General features: G+C 37.7%; 2 protein-coding genes across 4 annotated transcripts in view; both read left to right on the forward strand.

Moving 5' to 3' along the window:
* Positions 1 to 5873, forward strand: part of ARHGAP29 (Rho GTPase activating protein 29) — a 66065-nt gene extending 60192 nt beyond the window's left edge. For all 3 annotated transcript variants that reach the window (XM_063298296.1, XM_063298294.1, XM_063298293.1), the window contains one exon: positions 340 to 5873. In XM_063298296.1, coding sequence (XP_063154366.1) covers positions 340 to 1229 — 890 coding nt within the window. In that variant the 3' untranslated portion in view covers positions 1230 to 5873. The remainder of the gene's footprint in view (positions 1 to 339) is intronic.
* Positions 5874 to 12203: 6330 nt separating this feature from the next.
* Positions 12204 to 24021, forward strand: part of ABCA4 (ATP binding cassette subfamily A member 4) — a 111884-nt gene continuing 100066 nt past the window's right edge. Inside the window, exons 1-5 of the mRNA XM_063298291.1 lie at positions 12204 to 12269; positions 16405 to 16498; positions 19889 to 20030; positions 21152 to 21288; positions 23528 to 23655. Of these exons, the coding sequence (XP_063154361.1) occupies positions 12204 to 12269; positions 16405 to 16498; positions 19889 to 20030; positions 21152 to 21288; positions 23528 to 23655 (567 nt within the window). The remainder of the gene's footprint in view (positions 12270 to 16404; positions 16499 to 19888; positions 20031 to 21151; positions 21289 to 23527; positions 23656 to 24021) is intronic.

Below are 24021 nucleotides of genomic sequence, written 5' to 3' on the forward strand. Positions count from 1 at the left end.
GAGTTAAAAAACAAACACAAAATGACCTTTCATTCTACTAACAAAAACAAGCAGGAGGAATGAAATTCCATTGTGGGTAGCTTCTTGGAGAGTTCCTTCCTTCTGGAATTATGTTGAGGAAGATGAATCATAATAAATGGAACAAATAGAATGAGATTCTGGAGTAGGAGACAGTTGATTGATGTGTCTTTCAGGCATATTTGTCATAAAGCAACAAGGTGTAATTGTCAAGAAGTGACATAAACTAGAAATGTGATTCTCTGAAATCTGTATCTTTTCTAGTTAATATTCAATATTAATACTTTTTGATAACACTCAAAACATCTCTTTCCTTCCTAGGCAACAGAGTGGCTCCAGTTTCAGATCAAGACAATGGGAAGTATGACCTTAAAACTGAGGATGGTGTTAAAAGCAATCAGTTAATAAGACCTAATTGTCAAATAACCAAAGTTCAGTTGCGTTCTCAGAGGACAAAGCCATTTCTTCGTCCTGTGAGTTTACCTTTAGGACCAATGCTTCCCCCCTGTATTTTAAATGAGCGAAACTCCCAAAATGCAAGCCTGAGTCCAGAGAAGCTTGGGAAAAGTCCTGTTATTGAAGAGGTTTCTGAGACACAGTCACTCCCCACTGTTAATGCTGGTTGTAGACTCTCTTGTTATGACCCACAGACTCAGAAAAAAACTTGGGACAAGCAATATAAGCAATATGATATGACTTCAAGGACAGCAATGATTGTGACCAATATATCCCAGGAAAACCTAACACAAGAGTCTGTAAATACATGTGCCTTAGGTATATCTAGCAACCTAGTTAACAATTCAGTAAATGCCATATTTCCTGGTAAGCCATATACAGGACCTGTCAGGGCTGCAAGGACTACAGTAGAAACTCATTCCACAGTCTCTAATCCTGTTGCTACTTTCAGAATGCCAAGAACTTTACAGCCACCACCAGGAACATTTTATAAACCACCACTGAACATTAAGGCCAAACCAAATGATGAGAGTTCTGCACCCAAACCCTATGCATCAATAATCCAAGATGAAGTTCCAGGGCTAGGTGTGAATCCTGGCCTTGCTCACAGCTCTTCAGATTCCTCTAGCCAACATGGAAAGCAACAAAAAACTAGTTCTGAAACCCTTTCCCCTGCAGACCTGAAGCCCACTTATCAGAGATTAAGGCCAAAGCGGATGCAAGAACTGGAACATAGGGAAGCTCATTTTGTATAGGGCAATAAAAACTTCCGGAACTGTTTTTTTTTTCTTGAGGATTTCACCTTGGTGCCATATTGAAAATATTTTTATAAATATCGATACAGACATTTTAAAACATGGAATGAAAAAAGCTGTGAAGAATAATGAAGTTAATTTTTATTATTGTTGTTGTTATTACATTTTTCTCAAGAGTATTTAAATGCATTCCAAATGTAAAAGCAGCTAATATGAAGTGCACTCAAAAACCTTATAATCTACTTCATTTGTGGAATTGTACTTTTTCTCATGGAAGCCTACTTATGTTAGAGTGCAGCAGTGAAAGGAGCCCATATCCAAGATTAAATGGTTTATTAAGACTGCAGAGTATAAAATATACTTAATTTAAGAATAAACCAAAGCTTGAAGCATTGCTGTAAGTGTCTGTATTTAGTTTTTTTCCTACTCTGGACAATTAAATTCTCCTTGGTTAACGTGATCTTTATATATTTGCATGTCATATGTTTTATATAGCATTTTTTGACAATTTATGTTGTCACTTGAAAGTTACTTGTACAGAAAAGATTGAACTTTACTATAAAACTATTTAAAAACTTATAGCAGTTATTGTATAGTTTAAATGCACAAAAATTAACTAGTTCAGTTGCCATTCAGTATAAAAAAAAGTGGAAGTGGTGCAGACCTCCCTAATTATTATGAAGTTAGAATTTTCTCATCACTGAAAAGAGCTTTTTTATTGCTTTTAGAGAAATTTAAATCTAAGGCGTAGTGAAATAGATAAAAATAACCCACTGTTTATTAACTTCATCAAATGGTGTTTTCACTGTATATAAAAATTGCTTTTTTGCGTATACTATTTGCCTTAAAAATATTCATTAACATCCACATATCCTGTAATGCCCTGCATCTTATTCAATACAGAATTTTTTATATTGTTAATATAATATGCTATGAATTATCAGACTAGTATTTTTTTTAAACCATACAGAAGGGTATTTATCCCATATAAAATAATAATATGAACATTTTTCAAAGAAAACAAGATTGAGGAAATTAAGATATTTCAAAATAAGGAGCTATAAGCTTACCTCATAGGAATAGTGAAGTAGTGTATTTACAGAAGTTTCAGCTATTGGGCTATTCCTTTTTCTTCCACTGAGTTCCAGTTCACTGTAACAAATCACAAATAGAAGTACTGGATGTGAAGGCATAATTTGACACTAATAGTCAACTTGGCTGGGACAGGCTGGGGAGTTTTTAGACATGCTGATTAATGTGGAATATTACCAGAAAAAACTCTTTAAGATGAGAATGAATGGCTTATTATTGTTGTGAACATAGCTCCACTTCCATCAAGCAACTGTTTGTGCCACCTTTACAATATTTTGCAAAAAGCACAAAAAGTGTTGCATTAGTTCTCCTGATGTATTCACCTGAGTACACGAGAGTTTGAAAGTGGGGAAAAAAATGGGCTGCTTACACTGGCTCCAACCCATATCTTTTCCAGTCTTGTCTTGTTCAGTTGGAAATTCTGAAGGATTGCTGTATTCCAAGTTTGCTGGAAGACTTCTGTGCTGCTGTATCAGGAAAAACTTCCATTTCCTGGAAACGTAATGTTGCAGTTAAAAAGCCAGAACTCTAATCCACCCTTTATTCCTTCAGAGATGGACACAAAGGTTATGTCCCAGCAGGATCTGTCAGCCAGCCAGCATTTGTGTTTCCTGAAAATAAATATACTCTGATATTGCAAATAATTCCAAATGACTTATTCTAAAACAGAAATATGCTATAATATAAACAGCAAATAAATTAACATAAATGGTGTCAGGAGGGCTGTTGCAATATAGAGGAAGGACAAATTGTTGAAACTTGTACCAGACTTTTCACAGATGCAACAAACCATATCAGATGTGATTTTTAAATTTATTTCTAATTTAGATTTATTAGAGCCACTCAGCTCCAAATTGCACCTAGCCACTCTCTTCTACCAAATGTATGTGGTAGCAAACCCTTTTGTTTATAAAACAAATTAGATGGTGCTTCAGTCACATGAGGTTGGAGCCACTCCATGCACAGTGGTAGGAATTTGAGTCTCTCTATACCAATAATTCATTGTACCTCTGTTGGAGGATGAAAACAGCTTGAGCAGTGGAGATGCTGCTGCAGGAGTGGCTTTGTTTTTGGGGAAAATAGTATGGAAGCTAGAGGAGATAATTAGGCATCCCCACCTAGATTAAAAAGACATGTTGGGTCATATTTAAAGTAAGGTAAGCTTTAATAAACCATGGTTACAGATTATAGTTGAAGGTAGAGCAATTTTTCCATAATCTGGGTCCTCTAGACAATCTATTAAACATCCCAATATGAGTAGTCCTCACTTAGCGATTGCCTCATTTAGTGACTGTTTGAAGTTACAACAGTGCTAACAAAGCAACTTAGTAACTCGTCATTGCATTTGTGACCTTCACGGCATCTCTCTGCTCTTATTTTCACTTGCTTATTTAGCCCATATCAAGATGTCCTCAAAGAACCCCAGTTCAGCTGAAGGAAGTAGCAAGAAGCAAAGGAAAACTGAAGTAAAATAGTAAGCACAGTTGCAGTCACGAGACTTCCACATAGCAACCACTTTGCTTAATGACTGAGTTGTCAGTACCAATTGTGGTTGTTAAACGAAGACTACCTGTATGTAGAAACAGTCAGTTCCCTTTATCAATTTTGGCATCACATTTTAAATTGAGGTGGTCAGATACTGTCCAGGGGCAACTCCACAATGTATTTCTCTAATCTAAACATCTTCCAGCGGGGCAAGGTAACTGGAATCTATCTGCCTAGATAGATCTAAAACAGATTTTTTGAAGAACCATATGTTCCAATACCATCCTTAGGTATTTCAAAAAGAATATCACAGTTGATTGTACTGAAGGGCAGTAGGAGCTCAGTGAGAATAAACAAGATTCATTCATTCCACTGTGATTACCTACCTCAGCAACTAAACCCATATAGGTTACAACTGAAATGGGGCGGGGGATTAGCATCTAGTACTGGATATGCACCAAATATTTGCCTCAAAAATTATTTGCATTCCTCAAACTTGAAGAAAGCCTAAAGGATTCCCTGAAGTTCTTAAATGTAATGCTCAGAGAGTATAACACAGCCCTCCTCTTTCTACTACCACTCTCATTCCCATAAAAGAGAAAAGAAAACACATAACAAGAAAATGCAGATCTGGCAATAACAAGAGCTCTGATGGACTTTGCTGAGAAGTTTAATTACCTGCCACAGAAGAAACCAACTGTACTCCATTTTTCTACTCCTTTACAAAGGTTTTTTAAAAATCTGGATAAGAAGGAAGGGGGAGCGCAATCAAAATTTCTTGAAGTAACCCGCTTAAAGTGAGTTGGGCCAGGATATTTGAGAGTTCATCTATCTCCAATTATCTTTGCCCACCCTATAAGATCAGACAGGGATGGCATGCTCTGGGTACTGTTTATTAAACCTTGCCATCATAGGGGTCCCAAAAGGTGTGCTGTCTCTGTAGTTGCTCCTATCTTCCCATCCCCATAATTTGGATTGCCCCAGCCTTGCTGGCCTTTCAAAAGACCATGAAAACCTCATTCTTACCTCCAGGACTGGGCCGGGATGTTATGTGAGCCATTAGTATCTGTTATGTGAGCTACTGAATCTGGCACTATATGTGTTTATATATGGCTTTTTTGTGACATGTATTTGTTTTAACTTGTTAGCTGCTCACAATTGCTTTGCCATAAGAAATAAGAAATAAATAAATAAGAAAATGCCATAAGAAATCAGTAAGCATGTGAGGGTTGCATGATTTAATGTCCCTGTTCTGAATTCTCTAGTATTTTCATGAACATTTGGAATTAAGCTGCTGTCACATCTTGGAAAAACAAATGTTTTATAGAAGTTGGTTTTGAAAGATAAGTTTATGGATTCAATGTTGGTTGCTGACTATGAGAAGTATATACCATAACAAAAGTAAAGCATATGTGAAAATAAATGGAATGTGGTTCAATGTTGAGCCAAGGGTAAGACTATGACATATACCATACCAAAATTCCAAAGAACTTTGATGATCATGCCCAGTAATGCCCTGCAAATTGTGGGTCTGGAAGGAAGATTCCAGAAAATCCCATATAATGAACACCTTTGTCACTATAAGTGAGGAGCCATTGAAACAACAGCCCACAGCTTCTGTAATGTCAATCTCACCAAGATCTGTGACAGAAATTCATTGTACCTTCCTTAGTTCAATATTCAGGCCACACTAATTCTTTTTATCTCGATTATCTTTTGGGTGATCAGGACAATGTATTCCCACCATATTGCCAAATTTTGTTTAATAGCTAGAATGATTCAACAGGACCTCACTAGGAACAGTTAGCTTTGGTTCAACTTGCTCCACGTTTAGTAATAACAATAACTGTTAACCCTCCTGTTTATCTGTTTCTTGCTATATTTATAATGGCCTTTTCTGAAGCGTATTAAGAGTCTCAGTGTTCACAGTGACCTGAGAAAGTTTCACCTATGTTGGCTGTAGTCATCTTTTACTCCATTTTGTTTTATTTATCTTGTATTTCCATGTTTTATGTCACAGTATGTAAGGCTGGCCAGTGACTGAAATAAAGTACTTTGACAAAGATATGTAATGTCCTCTTGGTTGTTTAATGTATTACTAGATAAATGCATAAGGATTACCTGTGCTTACATTTGATGTGTTATAGCTGGGGATGTGAATGTATGTATACTTTTTCATGTAGATGATGCTGTGTTGTTGGATGAGAACCTGAATAATTTGCAGCAAATGTTCAACAGTATGTCTGATGCAGCAAGGAATGTGGCTCTTAAAATTAATGTACCAAACACCAATATAGTTGGGTCTGATAAGGAAAATGGTTGCTAACTAGATATAAATGGCTATATAGAAATGGCTAAAAGCTAAAGCAGCTAGATGAATTTGTGTACCTTGGCAAAATGTTTTACTAAAGATGGGAAAATGGAGAAATTTAAAGACTGCAAGTGATGGTAGGAAGGTAGTAGGTAGTCTGTGGTCTGCTGCAAGGAATGCATGTTTGTAGACAGAAGCAAAAATCACTGTGGATCAGAGTGCTTCTGCCCAGTTTGTTATAGGGAAGTGAAAGTTACGTCAGGACAAACACACTAAGTTGAATGCCATGGGAGTGGGGTCCTTAAGAATTGTGTGTGGTAAAACAAGGGAGGGGGTCAAGAATGAATGGAGGTTGAACGAATACAAAACTGAGTAACCGTTACAAAATAAGTACACTGAAGTTTGGTTATACAGAGAGAATGAAAGAAGATCAAATTGCAGAACAAATATATGAAGGAAGAGGAAGGGGTAAACCAAGAAAGTTGTGACTGGATGATGTGGATGAGATTCTCATAAAGATAGAGGTGAGAAGCTTAAAGAACAAAAGGCAATGTAGGAAGAGGTATATGTGTGTTTTTGCCATGATAGAAAGGTACAGAGAGGTATAGTGACTGTTGTGGAGTACACTTGGCCATATTTTCCTTTTCCTTTTATGTTTTTACTTTCTTTGGCTTACAATTTCTTACTTTTTTTCCTGTGCTTTGCCTACTGTTATCTGATGGATTTGTCAGAATGTATAGACAAACCTAAACAAAATCAATGTGTTATTATAACTGATCTGCCATTTAAATTTTGTCACAAGATTGCTGCAATAATGAGGGTGCATATTTGTATTTGTATTTAAATACTGTGCCCAGTACAGTACTACTGACATGATAAACACAGCTGGACAGATTGGCATGGTAATTACATTCCATCTAAATACACACTAACATTTGTACATTATTTAAATATATTCAATATACTTAAACTGCAACATCAAGTACTCCCATGGATTTGGCAAAACAGTGGCTTCCTTAATTTCCTAACCTAATTACTTGTAATGCCTGTTTGATTTTGCTATGATTTATAGGACTCTGAAACCACAGCCCTGAAAGTTTCAGACATTTGATAAATGTCAGTTGATAAAATTTCTTGCAAAGGACTATTATATGCTGCATATTTCCCTTCATGCAATGGCGCTTACATTCTGAAAACAAAGCTGCCCCACATCAAATTGGAGGGATTAAAAAAAAAATCTCCTTACAACTGAGCTGTATTATTTGGTAAGTGTTCACTGTTCCTGAGATAAGGCATTCCACTGCGGTCATATTGGACTTCCTTTCAGAAACTCTGTCAGTTCTCATAGCAAGGCAATGTTTTTGTGGTAGATACCATTACAAACAAGGTAAGCTGAAGATATTTTCTGGTGTTATTCTTAAATGATGCAATCTTTGCTCTTTTTAAAAACCCTTAGTGTGGGAATACTGCTAGTTTTGTAATGTGGTAAGTATCAGATGGAGTATGTTGGAGTACAAATGTAAGGTCTTATAAGCCTCTAGGTAATACTGTAGTGAAATAGAAGATATCTCTACTTAAATTACAGTGATTTATATAAAAACAAGACCATTGTATTTTACATTACATAATCACCATAAATGCAAGGTACAACTTTTCAACCAATTCATAAGATTTAATTTGGCAACCAAGTAAAATGATGCTTGTATAGACAAGTGTAGCTAGTTAATGCAAAATGCAACATATCATTTGTGACAGCTGTATTTAATAGTCATAGAATCTCTATAGAGGAATTGGTCAACAGAATTTTTGATTTTGGGAAAGTATTCTGGGAATAAAAGAATTGTCTTCACCGTCTCATCTTTGATCTTATTTGTGTGTTCCTCACCAGTCCTTTAAGACAGATTCCTACCTAGCTTATGGAATGCTTAGAAATTCCACAAATACACATTTATTTCTGGCAAAATATATCAAATGAACAATGCAAAGAATAATTCCCAATATTCTTTTTACCTCCAGTAGGCCTTTTTCCTTACTTAAATCTTGGTAAAGTTTCTCATATCAGTCTTAAAATCATGGATGGCCTGGGCCAATACACTTTATCCATTGAGACACCTTTAACTAAGTGTGCTAATCATGGTGGTTGGTCACTTAAAAGTGTATGCCATTCTCCTAAATGAAAAGTAAATGCATATACTTAATGTATACATCTCCTCAGGCATATCTGTCTGGTTAGCTATATCTTAAGGATAGCCATCTATCAACAAACAGTGCCCTTTGGTCATGAAAACAAGTTGACTCCTACGTTCCAGTTCATAAATGCCTCCTATGTTGTTGGTGTTGCTTCAGCTGTCCAATCTGATACAGAACTTTCTTCTGCAGGAAAAATCTAGGGCCTCAAGAATTAGTATCTCTTTTGTGAGAGAGACATTGAACAACCCTTTGCATTTTTTTAACCACTGAGAGAACTGCTAGTGAAACCCAACCATAACTAATTCTAGAACATACTGCAACAATATTTTTATGCAGTGTGAACCCCCCCCCCCTTTCCCAACCTGTGCCCTTTTTCCCTGTTGAATGGCACCTTTAACACCTGAAAGACAGGTTGGGATGGATGAAACAGTGCAAATAGTACAGCTTTTTAAGCCCAGGTTATTCCTGTTATCTGTAGCATACTGGCTAAGAGACAGAGATGGCATGAAGGAATGAATTTGATAAGCCGCTTCCATCCCCTACACCACTGTTTTAGCCAAATCATAGTCCGCATAACCTTTCAAAATAGTAGCTAAGAGGTTAACATATACACTAAGGGGGAACAAATCCCATCACTGACTGGTTTGGAGCATCAGCAAGAAGCCTTTTGCTCATGCATTCCTCCTCCTCCCTCCTTTCCTTCCCTCATCTTAATGATTTGTTACTGGTTTGATTGAAACACACTTTGCTATTCAGGTGGCAAACTGGATTGAACAAGCCTAATCAGAATTGTCATTCACAGCGTGATCTGAGTTTGCCATAATCTGGAAGTTTCGTTTCTCACCACAATCTGCCTGCTACAATATGGTAGACACTATGATTTTGATAAATCTAAAGTGTTGTAATAAAGCAAACATATAAGCAGGAGAGAGAAGGCATGAACAGGGCCATTTCTGGTCCATGGAATGGAGAAAATGACATCTGAATACAGCCTATCCACCCATTCAGTAATGGGGAAAATATGTCCTGAAAACCCTGTACTGTATATTGCAGGAAGTCGGGTAGATTTAGTTCAGGCTGAGTGTCTAAAAACCAGCATTACAAACTGCTCCTATTTAGATATAGCTCATGTTGGATTGTGATAGCTACAGTAAGTATTTTGGAAGTTTGCACAGATAAATAAAATTAAAACAGAATTTATCAGAAAATAATGTTTTATGCCCTTTCAAAAGTATAGTTAGCTTCCTTAAAATCCCAAGATGTCTACCATCGTATAATTAGCCAATATCTGGAATTTAAATGGTGCCCATTTGTTTTTGTTTTGTTTTGTTTACATTTTTGATAATTAAAAAGATCCATGGCCTGCTGAGCTTAGAAATCCTACCCAAAGCAGAAGTAGGTCACAGACATAGCCAGCAGTAGTTAAGAATAGCAACAAGTCAGTTCCCATATCTTCAAATGGGATTTATAATTTAATTAGAGAAGATTATACAAAATCTAATCCACAAGTCAGATGTCAGTACAGCCTGTCATAAAAGAGGCTTTCTAAAATAATCTTTATTTCTGAGTTACTAACAATGCACTCCTATGTATAATAATTTAGAACTGCATAGAATACAAGGGACATTACTCTTAGGTAAGTCTATATAAAATTGTAGCCTATAAGATTGCAATCCTATATGCACTTATCTAGAAGTAAGTGCCATTTCACTCAGTGGAATTTGTTATGGACTGGTCATGTGGAGGATCATGCAGGAATTATATTGTAATTTGTTTATATCTACATTTCAGAAGTGGCATTTATTCTTCATTGGATATGCAGTCCTTAGGAGGATGTTCAGGAAGAAAATATATTCTTCCATAGTCCAATCTACACTTTGTCTTCTGAAATTTCAGGGAAAATAATCTAAAAAAATAACAAACCCTACAGACTGACATTTTAATTTTTTAATTTTTTTGCCTTTTAATAGTGACCAATCCTCGGGGACTGCCTAGACGAGTCCCTACAGTTTTCTTGGCAAGATTTCAGAAGTGGTTTGCCATTGCCTCCTTCCAAAGGGCTGAGAGAAAGTGACTTGCCCAAGGTCAGCCAGTGGCTTTCATGCCTAAAGTGGGACTAGAACTCACAGTCTCCTGGTTTCTGGCCTGTTGCCTTAACCACTAGAACAAACTGTCTCTCATACAGATGGATATAGGCTACCTAATTATTATGATGCTTTCATTGTATGGCAATGCTATGATTAAAAAAGTGAGGAGAAAATATTGCTAGCAATGAATGAGTTTTAGTACATAAATACATCTATATATTCCCAAAGCTCTGATTCTTCCTGTATTGCTATTCATTGGAGCATGACATTCAAATGTCACCATCCTATGGATTCTTATTTCATACATACCCACAACAACCTAGATAAGATCAATTCATATTTTCTGAAATTTACTGTATTTTAGCCTTTTCACTCCTAATTAAACTTTTGCATTAACTCCACAAGACCATCTTCATTCAGATCTGTTAATTGTTCCCCTTTCTCTTTGTTCATAAACACTTCTCCCTTCCCTTCCCTTCCCTTCCCTTCTTCTGCCAAGCCAACCTAAGCTATTCCTTCATGCTCTTTAGTATTTATTCCTCTTACATGGAAGTCACAATCTTCCATGAATATATAACGGTTGTCACCATGGGCCCATAGTCTGTGACTTTTTGCTGCCCATCATTTATTTATTTATTTATTTTTCAAATTTCTATCGCTACCCATCTCTCCCGAAAAGGAGACTCTGGTCAGTCGAGGCTTTCACAAAACACTTCCTAATAAAATAGATAGAACGTAAATTAAGTAATCAGTCATACCCATGGCACATGCATCATTTCCAAGTATCAGCAAGACACCACCAATCACTTTTGCCATATTTTGGTTAGTATGTGATAAGTGCAACCAAAGCCAAGTTTTACTTTGAACATGCGACATTATTCTATGTAAGCTGGGATCTTTAGAGGTTACCTAGAAAATAAATGTATTGTTGCCTGGATGCCTATATTACACCAACTAGGAGATATGTGCAGTCTCCTGAGACACACTCAGGATAAGTTATAAGGTGGTTGTATATCCTACTTTACACAGGATAGTCCCCTGATTGAATATACCCTATATTTTAGGGAAGGAGAATCTTTTGCCTTCTGGATTTTGTTGGACTCCAACCTTTATGTACCTCAGTGGTCAAGAAGTTGCAGGTCAATAACATTTGAAGGGCCACAATCTCAAATGTTAAACAGTCCAGTTTATCTTTAAAGACCCCAAAGAGACCAAGAAAGCAGAAGCACTTGAAGTGCACATCAGCATCTTGCACCTTGACAACAGGTGAAGCAGATATGGTTAACTGGCCATAGTCATCCCCACAAGGTGAGATGAAATGTATTATGAATTCATTACGCTAATGCATTCTGAAAGCTATCTGTAACATAAAGGAGGTTAACCTATTAACCAGTTGATTATCCTGCAATCTGCTGCTCCCACCAAGCATATCAGTCTGAAGTAATCAGAAGTTGAAGGTGATCCATCTGAGGTGCAGGTGGGTCATCTGGCAGAAGAAAAAAATCCTGCACCAAACATAGCATAAACTATTTTGCATAGCTAATTCATGGGGAAGAATATAGATCAAGAGTAAGTCACTTCTGGTAGCCTGTTGTTTGATTTGTGTCTGGGTTCAGATAGAGGTACACAACACATTTAAAAATCTCAATTCAGCAGTTTCATGCTCATATAGGAACACCTGCTAATAAATTCATTTCTTTTTAGGATTCAGCTGTTTGTGTGAGAAGATAACAGCAACAGATTTCTGGTCTCCAGACAGCAAAAGAGTTTTGGTCTTAAAATTTGGGATGCTGCCACTGCCTAGGAAGAATGAGTTTCTTCAGACAGGTTAGACTTCTTCTATGGAAAAACTGGATACTCCGAAAACGGCAGAAAGTAAGCACTTAATGCATACCTACAAAAGGGAAAGCACATATGCATGCTTCAACTTCTTTAAGAGGAACAGAGTTAGATAAAAATACCTGTTATATTTCACAAATTCAAAATATATAATGAGATGCGCTTTTGTAATTAATTCATTTTGATCATATATTTTAATTTGAAGTTTAGAATAATTTAGAATAGCTCAGTTGTACCAAATTATTTTGTTACTGATGGCCTCCACCAGGAAGAAGACTGGATATACTGGACTTCCTGCATCAATGAGGAAAATTCTGGAGAGATTCACCCCCTCTTGATGCCCTGTTATACATAAGATTTGACTCTGACAGAATGCAGGATTGGAAGATAAAAATAGCCAGTGGACTTTTCCTACAGGAAGCAACTGTCCAAAAGATTTAAATATTTTCAGGTGCTACAGTTCTTCAAAAAGCAGGAGTTTGTTCTGCAAGAGTCTCTGGTCCAATGCATACCAGATCCATTTGAAGGCTATAGATTAAACCATAGGACTTGAGTGAATACGTAAATGGTCCAGTTGGGTAGTTAAACTTATCTTGAAACTGACAGGGTCTTATCTGGATATTTTCAGCTCTACTGTACATCTCATCACCTCACTGAAGTGCATTATAGTAGTTTACTTGTAGTACTTTTACTGGGGGGTGGGGAAGGTAAAAGAAAAATGGTTCAGGAGAAGGGACAAAACTCATGTCATTTGGGCTAAATAACCAAATAGTATTTTTGATTTAAACCACAAAGCAGTGAGGGATGGAACTGGCAAATCCTACCTGGAAAAGAAATGAGGGCAACAGATGCAAGCCAGAGGGAAGAGGGTGGGACTACACTTTTGGATACACCCATACCTGAGGCAATACCTAGAAGCAGAGCATCTCACCTGTTTGCTTTGAAAAGAGGCTATGAGGCAATGCAGATTGTACACATCTTGTTGCTACAGTGAAACCTCCTCAGTTTCATTTTGAATACAAAGTGATGATAGAAAATGATTAAAGTCTGGCTAGCAACTATATAAAGCCAGGATCGTATTCCTAAAAGTGAATATGGTGGGAATATTAGAGCAGTGTCGTGTTGGTTTAAACTGCAAATGGGGAAAAAAAAGTTAAGTATGTAATTTAAACCCCGAACAGCCACCATGTCCAGTTAACCCTCAATGGAATTTGAAGCATAGGATTTAATTTAATGCTAGGTGAAAGTGGCAGGTGCTTTGGGTTTTGATGGCACACTTAGCTTTATAGAAACCATAAAACTTGGTTAAACTAGATTAGAGCATACAATGACAATGTTCATATCCAATCAACCTTCTAGAGTGGGTTAGCACATCATCTACATATGCCCACAGTACTGTATCTATCCTATCCACAGCATACTTCACACTGCAAGGGAAGCCCAGTTCAAAAAGTAAAATCACATCAGCATATTGAACTAAAATGTAATGTGTGATTCTGGCTTAGCATCAGACAACTGTGGTTCATTCAACAAAACTCAGTTAAATAAACCTGGCTTAAAACAGTATCTGAACCAAATCAACAGTGCCGGAGTAGATGAAACTATGGCTCAATTCAATAAAGCACATTCAAGTGTTTAAACAGGTCTTGGAGATCTACAGATGCGTTATGGGAGTAAGGTCACGGCTTCAGTTTAAGCATGTTTAGTTTTTTTCTCTGCCCTACACCATCACTGCTGCTCTAAGCTCATTTACAGCCCATTTGATCCTTGCTTTAAGTTTTTAAAAAGAGGGGTAGATTTAGGAAAAACTCAGATTAACCAAAATCTTTGATAGGCCTCAGCCCATATCAAAGAATGTAAGCAGCACTTTCCCTCAACATCTCTAGCAATCCTCAAACTGCTGGCATCGCCCTCTGCCCCTCCTTTCCAAAAGAACATTTTGAATTCCTGGCCTTGAGGTTTTGTTTCATCAAAATACTCCCCCCCCCCCCTATTTTTTTTTTTGGTCCTGAAAGGTTCTCAGCCTCTGGATCAGACCCAGTTAAGCAATTAATTCACTAGTTATTATATTTTCTTGGCATAGATATGACTGGTCCGTTCAGTACCTTTAACCAGCACTGAAGCTGTTCTGAGCTATGGAATTTGTAGTATGACACTTAAGTTGTAAGAGCTGAGAAACCAGAAGAGAAGAAACTGATTCTGAACAGCAGCAAGCTGAAAACTCTGCTCCTTTGTTTATTATCCTGTAGCATCTCCACCCTTTCGATCAATCTACACATATCTCCACCTCCGTCCCAGAGTCCAAACATCCTGAAGCTTTTCCAAGAGTTGGGTGGGGAAAATTAAAGTCCAAGGCCAACGTTACTGTTCTTTCTTAGGTTTTCTTTAATCAAATCTAACAAACCACCCTACTCTGAAAATCAAGGGCAAAACTTTTTTAAAGTATGAGATGGTTATTTTCAGCTCTGGAACACAGAACGCTGAAGGAGACAAATGTGAATAGTCCAGTCCTGGGCATGTTTATTGCCACTGTCTTCAGCTTCATGTTTACTGGAGAGTAAATGCCCCAAATGCCTGACCTGGTCCTACACATGTTTATCTGGAAATAATTTTTGCTAAGTGTGTGTAGAACTTCAGCACTGAAAAGTCAAGCAGTGTATTAGAGACATATTCTTTCCAAAACTGCAATTTAAGAAACACTCTTTTTGGCATTAGTGGAAAGCTTTGAAAAGCAAAAGCAGCTTCAGAAACATGGTTTCTTTTTACAGTATCATAATATCGGCACAGAGAATGAATTACAAGTCTGTCTTTCCACCTCCTATGGTCCAGATGACATTTGGGCTTCCCAGTTATATACTATTCATAAGTTAAAAAAAAAAAAAAAGGATAACCTTCCATTTGTGCAATAAACATGCCATCTCATTTAATCCATAGACAAAACCAGCACAAAGTCTGGCCACACAAAACTCCTTGGCAGAAGCAGCAGAAAACCTGTAATATACTCTTTTGAGACAGAATCTAGCTCTTGTTCCCAGTTTAAATCAAACTGGGTGTTAGTCCTTTTTTAAAAACAAAAAATGGTTAAGTGATCTTTCAAAAGACACTCACGTTTCAAAAGAGGTCAACTGCTGAGATGGAAAAATTATTGGGGCTCCTCAGAGAACTATAAACCCTAATTTTTTGCAGAGTGTTCTGTACATCTGTCAGAGGCTTTTTGATGAGAATCTCTGTGTAATGAATCAGTTCTGAAAAGCTTGTAATGGCCTCAGAAGCCCAAGGGTTAGTTTGTGGTTTGATATTAACTGATTAATTAGATATCTATCTGTCCTTGCTGACTGCCTCAGAGTTCATTGTGGACCATCTGAGGATCATGCAGCCCAACATATCTGAGAAGAACATCTTGGGAAAGACCAAACAGGTTCATGTAGTCTGCTTGCATCCCTTTTGATCATGTTAGATTAGGGTTACTAGATATCTGAACAGGCACAGGAGGACACAGACAATTAGAAAGGAGGACAAATGGGGAGGAAAGGAGGACAACAAACTATTGACTTTCTTGGCATCCGTGACAAAAATTACAGCAAAAAACCATAAAAAAACTGTATTAGGCCTCCATGTATCTGAAATTACTTTTTCCAGCATCAGTGGGACTGGTTTTTCAATTGCAATATTTTTCCAACAAATTTTTATTTTCAAGAACATATTCTAGCAATAATATAGAATTGATAACAATGTACTTTTCAAATTTCATCATAGAAACTTACGATGAGTCAAGTGATCTACAGACTCTAGTGATCATAGATTTGAAGGGGCTGGATTGAAGCTGATTGCTGTAATCAGGAAATGAATTAGATAATGTAAATCTAGGCTGTCAAATCTGTTGATGGACAAGGGGAAGAAAGAAGCAGACAATTTACAAGGTCATAATACAGTACATGAAAGTTTGAATGACTACTGTTGGGAAAACAATCCAAAATAAAAAACAAATCAAGACACTCAAAAAGTCAGACAATATTTGAGTTTTAGGCTATACCTGCTGGATGGAGGACATGAGGAAAAAAGATGGACATGTCCTCCTTTTGTTGGATGTCTGTTAACCCTGTTAGATGGGGTGAGTGCCATTTTTTGAACTCTGTATGGAGTTAATGCATCTAATTGTTTTCTTTTTCAGCTTCGTCTGCTGGTTGAACTTCTGTGGCCCATTTCTTTATTTCTTGTCTTAGCATGGCTGAGGAAAGTTAGCCCCGTCTATCACCAACATGAATGTAAGAGTGTTATCGACAACTTTTTTTTAAAAAAAAAGGGAGGATAGGGTCCTCCTCAGTGAAGTTTAAATTAAATCAAAAGCAGCTGGGTATCCACAGAAAGTTAGGTCCCACTTTATTGGTGAAAAGAAAGCAGACATTCAGCTAAGAAGGAAGTAGAAGACCAATGCTTCTGCCATTCTCAATCCCAAATTGTAAATTCGGTGGCGGGGGGGAGGGAATCAAGGGCCGCCCAGCCTTTGACTCCCCAGATGGAAAAAGTATAGGAGGTGACATCATCCAGAAAGCATTTCCCTGCTTAACTTGTTGCTGCTTTGGGGATTCATGAAGATGCTAACGTAATGATAATCCCAATTTAGGTTGTATTTTATTTCCACTCTTGGCATGGCCATGCCATGGTTTGCTCCTCAATTCTTCACAAGTCAGCTTGAAGGGATAGAGAAAACTAGGAGTCTCAACCTGCATTCTCTATTCAGCTGATAAACAGGAGTGCAAAAACTATATTGCTCCAGAAGTGGCCCTCCCAGCTGCTGTATGTTTTGGAAACCCCAAAAATCATCCTACCCACCCCAGCCCTCCATTCTATGTATACACATTGCAACCCGCCTTTGTGTTTCCAGTATACACTGAAGAAAAAGATAGCGGTTATAAAGAAATGGCTGGAAAGACATTAGGCTGCTATTCTTCTGTGCAGTTAAGACCCGCCTTCCTCACAGGTTTGTTATGATAAATAATTGAGACCCAGTGCAAGGGAGACCTGGGTTCTAGTCCACCCTCAGCCACCAAAGCTCATGGAATAACTTCGGGACAGTTACTCTCTCCCAGCCCAGTTTACCTCACATAGTTGTTGTTCTGAGGAAAAACTGGAGGAAGAAGTACTATATACATCCCCTTCAGCTCTGGATATAAATCTAATAAAATAAATAAAAATGATAGTGTATCTTCATGTATGTACCCTCAAGCTCTCTAAGATATGGTAGTAGAAAAATACAAGAAATAAAACCACTTGCTCAGCAGTGATGGTGAAATGAAAGTATATCAGCATTTTTGCATCAAACAGACGCTTCTCAATATGAGTAACCATGGCTGCATGGCTGCATCAGTTGGAGTGGAGAAGAGTGAATGATATCGTCCACACTAGGGTTTACAAACTAGGATTATCATAGCTGAACTGCAAAGCTCTGAATGACCACTAGAGTACAACAAAGAGTCAAAATATCTTTTTGCTGCCATCTAGAGGCATCCTCTATTTTTTGCAGCTCCAACATGGTAGATAGCCACTAGGTATGCACAGGATGTTGAAGGTTCCCTGGGGTATTGGTGGATGGGTAGTAAGAAATATTGTCCTGAAAGGTCCTCCTTTAAGAGAAGAGGGAAACAGACAAAACTCCAAACAGCCCCGATCAATCCTGATTGCATAAATGGAATCTGCAGGGTAACCTGCGTTTGCCTGGTCATGTGCAAAAGCATCAGACCTGTTACTGGGAACAATCAAGTCATCAAAGCACCTTTCCCTTTTTAAGGGCCAGTGAGCAGAAGGCCAAATTAGCTGAAGCTTGGGAACTGGGCGGTGGATGAAACATGTCTGGCAGAAAGGGCAAGTTATGGGTCCCGTCTGCTAAAGAGTTCCATTTGATGGGTCCTAGGAGGCAGGCCTTTTCTGCTGTAGCACCTGCCCTCTGGAACATCTTTCCCCCTGAGGTGAGATTAGCCCCGATCCTATTGGCATTTAGGAAATCCCTCAAAATCTGGTTCTTCCAACAGGCTTGGAGATCCCAGGGCAATAGGGAGCCCGTGAGGTGGCTACACTCTGTGTAGGTGCTGGTTCATTCTCCTGCAGTTCTATTTATATCTGTGTTTAAATAGTTTTTAAAGTGTTTTAATAGTTGTAATATATTGTTGTTTTGTATTTGTTTTACCTGATTGTTTTATTATACACAAGCAAGAGTCACTTCCATGAAGTGGGCGACTATACTAATTTAATAAACAAAAAAGAATTCTGGACACTGTGGAAGCTGACATTCTGCAGCACTTCACTGTTGCAAAACCAAAGAACACTTTTCCCTCTGGATTGCACTGTAGCTGAGCTGGAAATAAATCAGCTCTGCTACCGAACACCGATTGTACAGTGGTGTGAGAATTCAGTGAGAGAATGCAATCTCCATTCAAACTAATACCAAATCCTTGGGTAGAATTTCCCTATATGGAATTGGGAAGCAAAGGTTGATGTAGCCACAATCTTTCTATAATATGGAGGTTGAGCCTCAATAACAAATGGACTACTGTACCAGAAAATCCAGTAGTGTGTACTCTGGCCATTAGATAACTTGATCTGGGCTTTAAACGAAAATGGCTTACATGTATTTTGCTAGAGATACTATAATTTAATTAATTTGAATTAATTGTTCTGCTCTTTTAATACCCGCTGCTTCCTATCCATTTAAGTTATTCTTATTGCCATATTTCTTTGCTTTTTATTGGTAAGAATTATTTTCCACATACAAATGAACAATTTTTTTGAAAAAGTAAATACATTTCATGCTAATTTTTTTTTCTGGGAAAAATGTTAAAAAAAGAGGAGATTTAATCTGGATTTAAAAATTTTATTTATTTTAATGAAAAGTCAGTCCCTGCCATTAAGTCTGCAATCTAAAAAGAGAGTTTTCTTTTTGTGCCTTCAAGTCTTCGTTGACAGCTGGCGACTGCCTGGACTAGTCCCTGCATTTTTCTTGGCAAAGTTTTTCAGAAGTGGCTTGCCATTGCCTCCTTCCTAGAGCTGAGAGAGAGGGACTGGCCCAAGGTTACCCAGCTGGCTTCATGCCTAAGGTGGGACTAGAACTCACCATCTCCCAGTTTCTAACCCAGTGCCTTAACCACTACTGTATATCAAACTAGCTCTCAAAAAGATACATACAGAAGGAAAAATTGAAAGGACAACTCTAATCCTCAAGCATCACTCCTTATTGTTTAGTTGTTTATATAATGGGCCATGATAGAATTTTTTGCATAATATACTGTTATTTTGAAAATTAATATTCATGTGGTGTTTATGTATACAACAGTACTTTCCCCACAGCACAACATCATTATCATCAGTAACTCCGGTCTGTCTAAAAGCTGAATCTTTTCTACCCATCTGAATTTATGGAAGCAATTTTGCACACATTTCTGATGTTACAGGTTTAACTTCTGAAGTTCAACCTTCTCATAACTCAAATGTTAAACCATGAATATTTAATGCTTAAGTCAAATTAAATATTTTTATATCTTATCCCCCCAAAGCAAAAATAATAAGGAATATATCCAGTTCTTGGTATAATGTTTCCACTGCAAGTGACTTTAATAATCATTGCTAATGTTTCATTTCATTTGTTTGTTTCTTATATCAAGGTCACTTTCCAAATAAGGCAATGCCTTCTGCAGGAACTCTGCCATGGTTACAGGGCATCTTCTGTAACATGAACAATCCTTGTTTCAAAAGCCCTACCCATGGAGAATCTCCAGGTGTCATCTCCAACTATAATAATTCCATGTAAGTAAAGGACCATCTTGTGTTTTAGGGAGGAGGAAAGATTCATATGTGGTAGACTTTGATATTTTAAATATTATATGCCATAACCCAATGTTGTGATACACAAAAGTTAGCGAAAAAAGGCAAAGATAGACCTTGCATGCATTTTACTTTTAATTCTTACTTTTCCAGATGGAAGTTTGGCATCCATGTAAGATCTGCCCTTCATCCACATAAGCATTTCTCCAATATTATTTCTTTGTTCATTGATTTCCCAACTTTAGGAGTTCCATTTTATCCATCTCCATGTGTTAATTTTTTTTTTGTATTTTTTAAAACCATTTATAATGAAACTGTTCTATCCACTCCCTTCCTACCAAAACTTCTGTTCATCTCCCTTTCATCCCTATTAACAAAAGCACCAAAGCTAGGTCTAGCTGTTGAATAGAGGGGATGTCTATGTCAGACAGTCGTTTGGGGGTGGGGTGGGGGGACAGAACAAGGATAGTTGGCAGAGTGAAAGAGGTATGTACGTGTGCCAGATTTTAGGACAGCAAAACTGCTGCCCTAAATAGTGGGAAGTACCATCTTGTCTTTTGCTTTAGGCAACAATATATTGCCTTGGCTAAGCTAAAGCTAATGATGGCTAGCTTCCAGGGATTAAAAACAAACCAACTTTGCCATAGTTTAGGCATAGTTGCCTAAATAAATGTGAATATTTAGCAGGTTCATGGTGACATATAAAGAATAGCTACAAGTAAAATCTGGCAATATTCAGCCTTCTCACATCAGGCCTTAGGATGGTTTGATTTATTGATTGTACAAGGTAGCTGTTGGGGGAACCTCTCTTCATTTATTTAACATTTAAAATCCTCTTCAAACTCATAGAAACATAGGGCTTTTGCTGCAGCATGTTCTGGAATGACCCTATAATTATGTAGTCACTCAGCTGTGGAAATTGATGAAAATCTATAGAAAATTACCTGAATAGTTCCCCAAAGCAAATATCAAAAGGAAACCAATTTTACCTGCTTAGTCATATTCTCCCAATGCCCTGCAGACTGAGGAAGGCTGATCTCCACAAGATAGTCATGATGAACAACATTAAGCAACCTTTATTTCTCTACCATTGTCCATTTCAGTTTAGCAAGGGTATATCAAGATGCTCAAGAGCTATGGCTTGAAATCCATGAAAGAGACTTGGGTAAATTCTGGGAAGAACTACGTACCATGACCCAGTTTATGGAAACAATGAGGACAAACCCTGAACAGTTTAAAGGTAACTGTCAATTCTGTTCTCCCCTCTTCCTCCCTTAAATACCAGAGGATTAAACAGGAGAGGGAAACTCTCTTGAGAAACAAAATCACACTGGGCAGGTTAACTGCAGGCAAAAAAGTAAATGGATCTACATTAAAAGAAAAAAAAAACTTTAAATTTCTCCAAAATACAAACATCCCATGGGTTCTCTAAGATGTTTAAAAATGCATGGAGATAAAATTATGTTTGGCCTGCTAAAAATCAAACCTCTCCCTCTGTGATGCTGCCTACAACCCCTATCTATTCTAGGTTAAGGGATAAAGGGAATCAAAAGCAAAAAAGCTAAAGAACTAAGCTTGGCTTTAGAGTTGAGTGGTGCTCCCCTTAATTTCTGTTTAAATCATGGAGAGATCCTGGAATATATCCTTATATGAATATGAATTGCTTGGTCCATGGTATTTAATTTAAGATAGCTACCATTTAGCATTGCCACTGGCAAATGATGAAAATGAATGGATACTTATCAATCATTGCCTTCTATTGGAGTTTAAGACGCTTCTTTTTCCCCAATGGTTAAGCAGTGCACTGTTTTGAACTGTGGAAAGTTATTGAAGGAGCAAACATAGGGAAACTTCAAATAATTAAGCCACAGCAGGTGCTTCCATTTGATTAATGAGAGATCTACTTTATTTAGCATAATGATTAATCCAGCTTTGGTCATGAGAAACTAATTGGAAGGGCTCAGGACTCCCTACAAGGCAGCATCTAAAGTGACTGCATCTCTCTTTGAGCAAATAAACTGGAGAAAGAGATTCCAAAACTATTTATTCTTAAGTGGCTGAAAACATACCCACACTAGCCCAGTAACCACTAACAACAGAACACTTGAGCTTTGAAGTTCACAGCACCAGGCCTTTAGAACTTTTTGGTCATCCTTTGAAATCCTGGGTCTGCATCTTTTGAGCATGCCAACTCTTTTCAGCATGCAGAAAAATAAATAAGTGTGTTCCAAATGCCAAGCCTCTTGTGTAATGTGCAATACCACTGTCATTTCACATTCAGATGCTGTTTTGAAGTCTTCAATGCTGCTTGCTCTTAAATGAAGGCAATTCTTTTTGAAGAGTGTTTCCCAAACTTCTGGAATGTTCCATTACTAAATTCATTCTACCTTTTGCCTTTCATCTCTTTCTTAAGTAGCCCACAAAGTCAGCAAAAGGGATTTATTGCACATTAATAGCATGTAATAATCTTCATATGTTATTCTATATGTTCCTAGAGCTACTGCTACTGGCTGTGAAAAGAGTTAACTTCCTAAATCAGATCGTTCACCTAGCATTCCTCAGTCTGGTGTCTTCCAGCTATGTTGAACTGTGTCTTCCAGAAGTACAACTTGGAATTTTTGGGATAGTGGTCCTCATGCATCTGGAGACATCAATTTTGAAAAGGCTAATTCCTCATCCTTATGCACTAATTTAGAGACAGTTTGGTGTAATGGTTAAAGCACCAGGTCAGAAACTGGGAGACCGTGAGTTCTAGTCCTGACTTAGACACAAAGCCAGCTGGGTGACCTTGGGCCAGTCACTTTTTCTCAGCCCTAGGAAGGAGGCAAGGGCAAACCACTTCTGAAATCTTGCCAAGAAAACTGCAGGATTAGTCCAGTCATGTGCCAGAAGGCAAGACTGACTTGAAAGCACCAGAGGAAGAGGATGAGGAAGGTCTATATAAGGCCTCCTTCGCAGCTAACCCCTGTGGAATAGTGATTAAGGTGTTGTATTATGACCTCAATGATCCCTGTGTAACCTGAGGCAAGCACTCTCTCAGTCCAATCTACTTCATAAGGTTGTTGTTTGGGGGACAAAATGGAGATCTCCAAATCAGCCTCTTTTTTTGGTCCTGGAGAAAGGATGGTATATGCATCTAACAAATTATTATGTTTGGTCACACAGTCAGCCAGATGTTTAGGCTTCTGTCCACCTATCAAGCCTCCTCCTCCTCCTGGTTGAATTACTTTTTTGTATTTATATAGTGTTTTTAAAATAGAGTTGAAAGATCTTCCTATACACTGTTTCACATTCCTCGGAACAATCCACAATCCTGTGTGGTAGGCCAGTAACATTAACTTCATCTTCCATAAAGGTAGGAATGGGCTGAGGATCAACAATAGTCACTGAATTTGTGTGACTTAACCACCTTTGTGGTTTGCTTAAAAAATATTTTGCTGCACCAACTCCTAACAGATTTCTTATCATTTCTGTCTTAGGAAGAGGCATACGAATCCACAATATCTTAAAAGATGGGGAGAATCTAACTAAGTTTCTGCTTGAAGATGTAGACCTTCCTGATACTGTGGTTTACCACCTAACTAATGCCATAGTACGAACTGAACAAGTGAGTTGATGAAATTCTGCAGTACAGCAAGCTTTTGTATTGTGTGGGTTCAGATATTTATAGCCTTTTTCTGCTGCCTGTATCCAAGAGTACTTGTGGTAATGTATAGTAGTTAAAGCATAATAATAGAAAACAATGTTAGGCAACAGTTTGTTTATTGAGTTTAAGGCAGGATAAAAATAATTATTTTTTAATAAATAACTCAAGGCAGCAAACATACCTATTACTCCTTCCTCCCCCTCTTTTCCCCACAACAACAACCATGTGCCGTGAGTTGGGCTGAGAGAGAGTGAATGGCCCAAGGCCACCCAGCTGGCTTTGTGCCTAAGACAGGACTAGAACTCCCAGTCTCCTGTTTTCTAGCCT

The sequence above is a fragment of the Candoia aspera genome, chromosome 3, assembly GCF_035149785.1.
Source record: "Candoia aspera isolate rCanAsp1 chromosome 3, rCanAsp1.hap2, whole genome shotgun sequence".
NCBI classification, from domain to species: Eukaryota; Metazoa; Chordata; class Lepidosauria; order Squamata; family Boidae; genus Candoia; species Candoia aspera.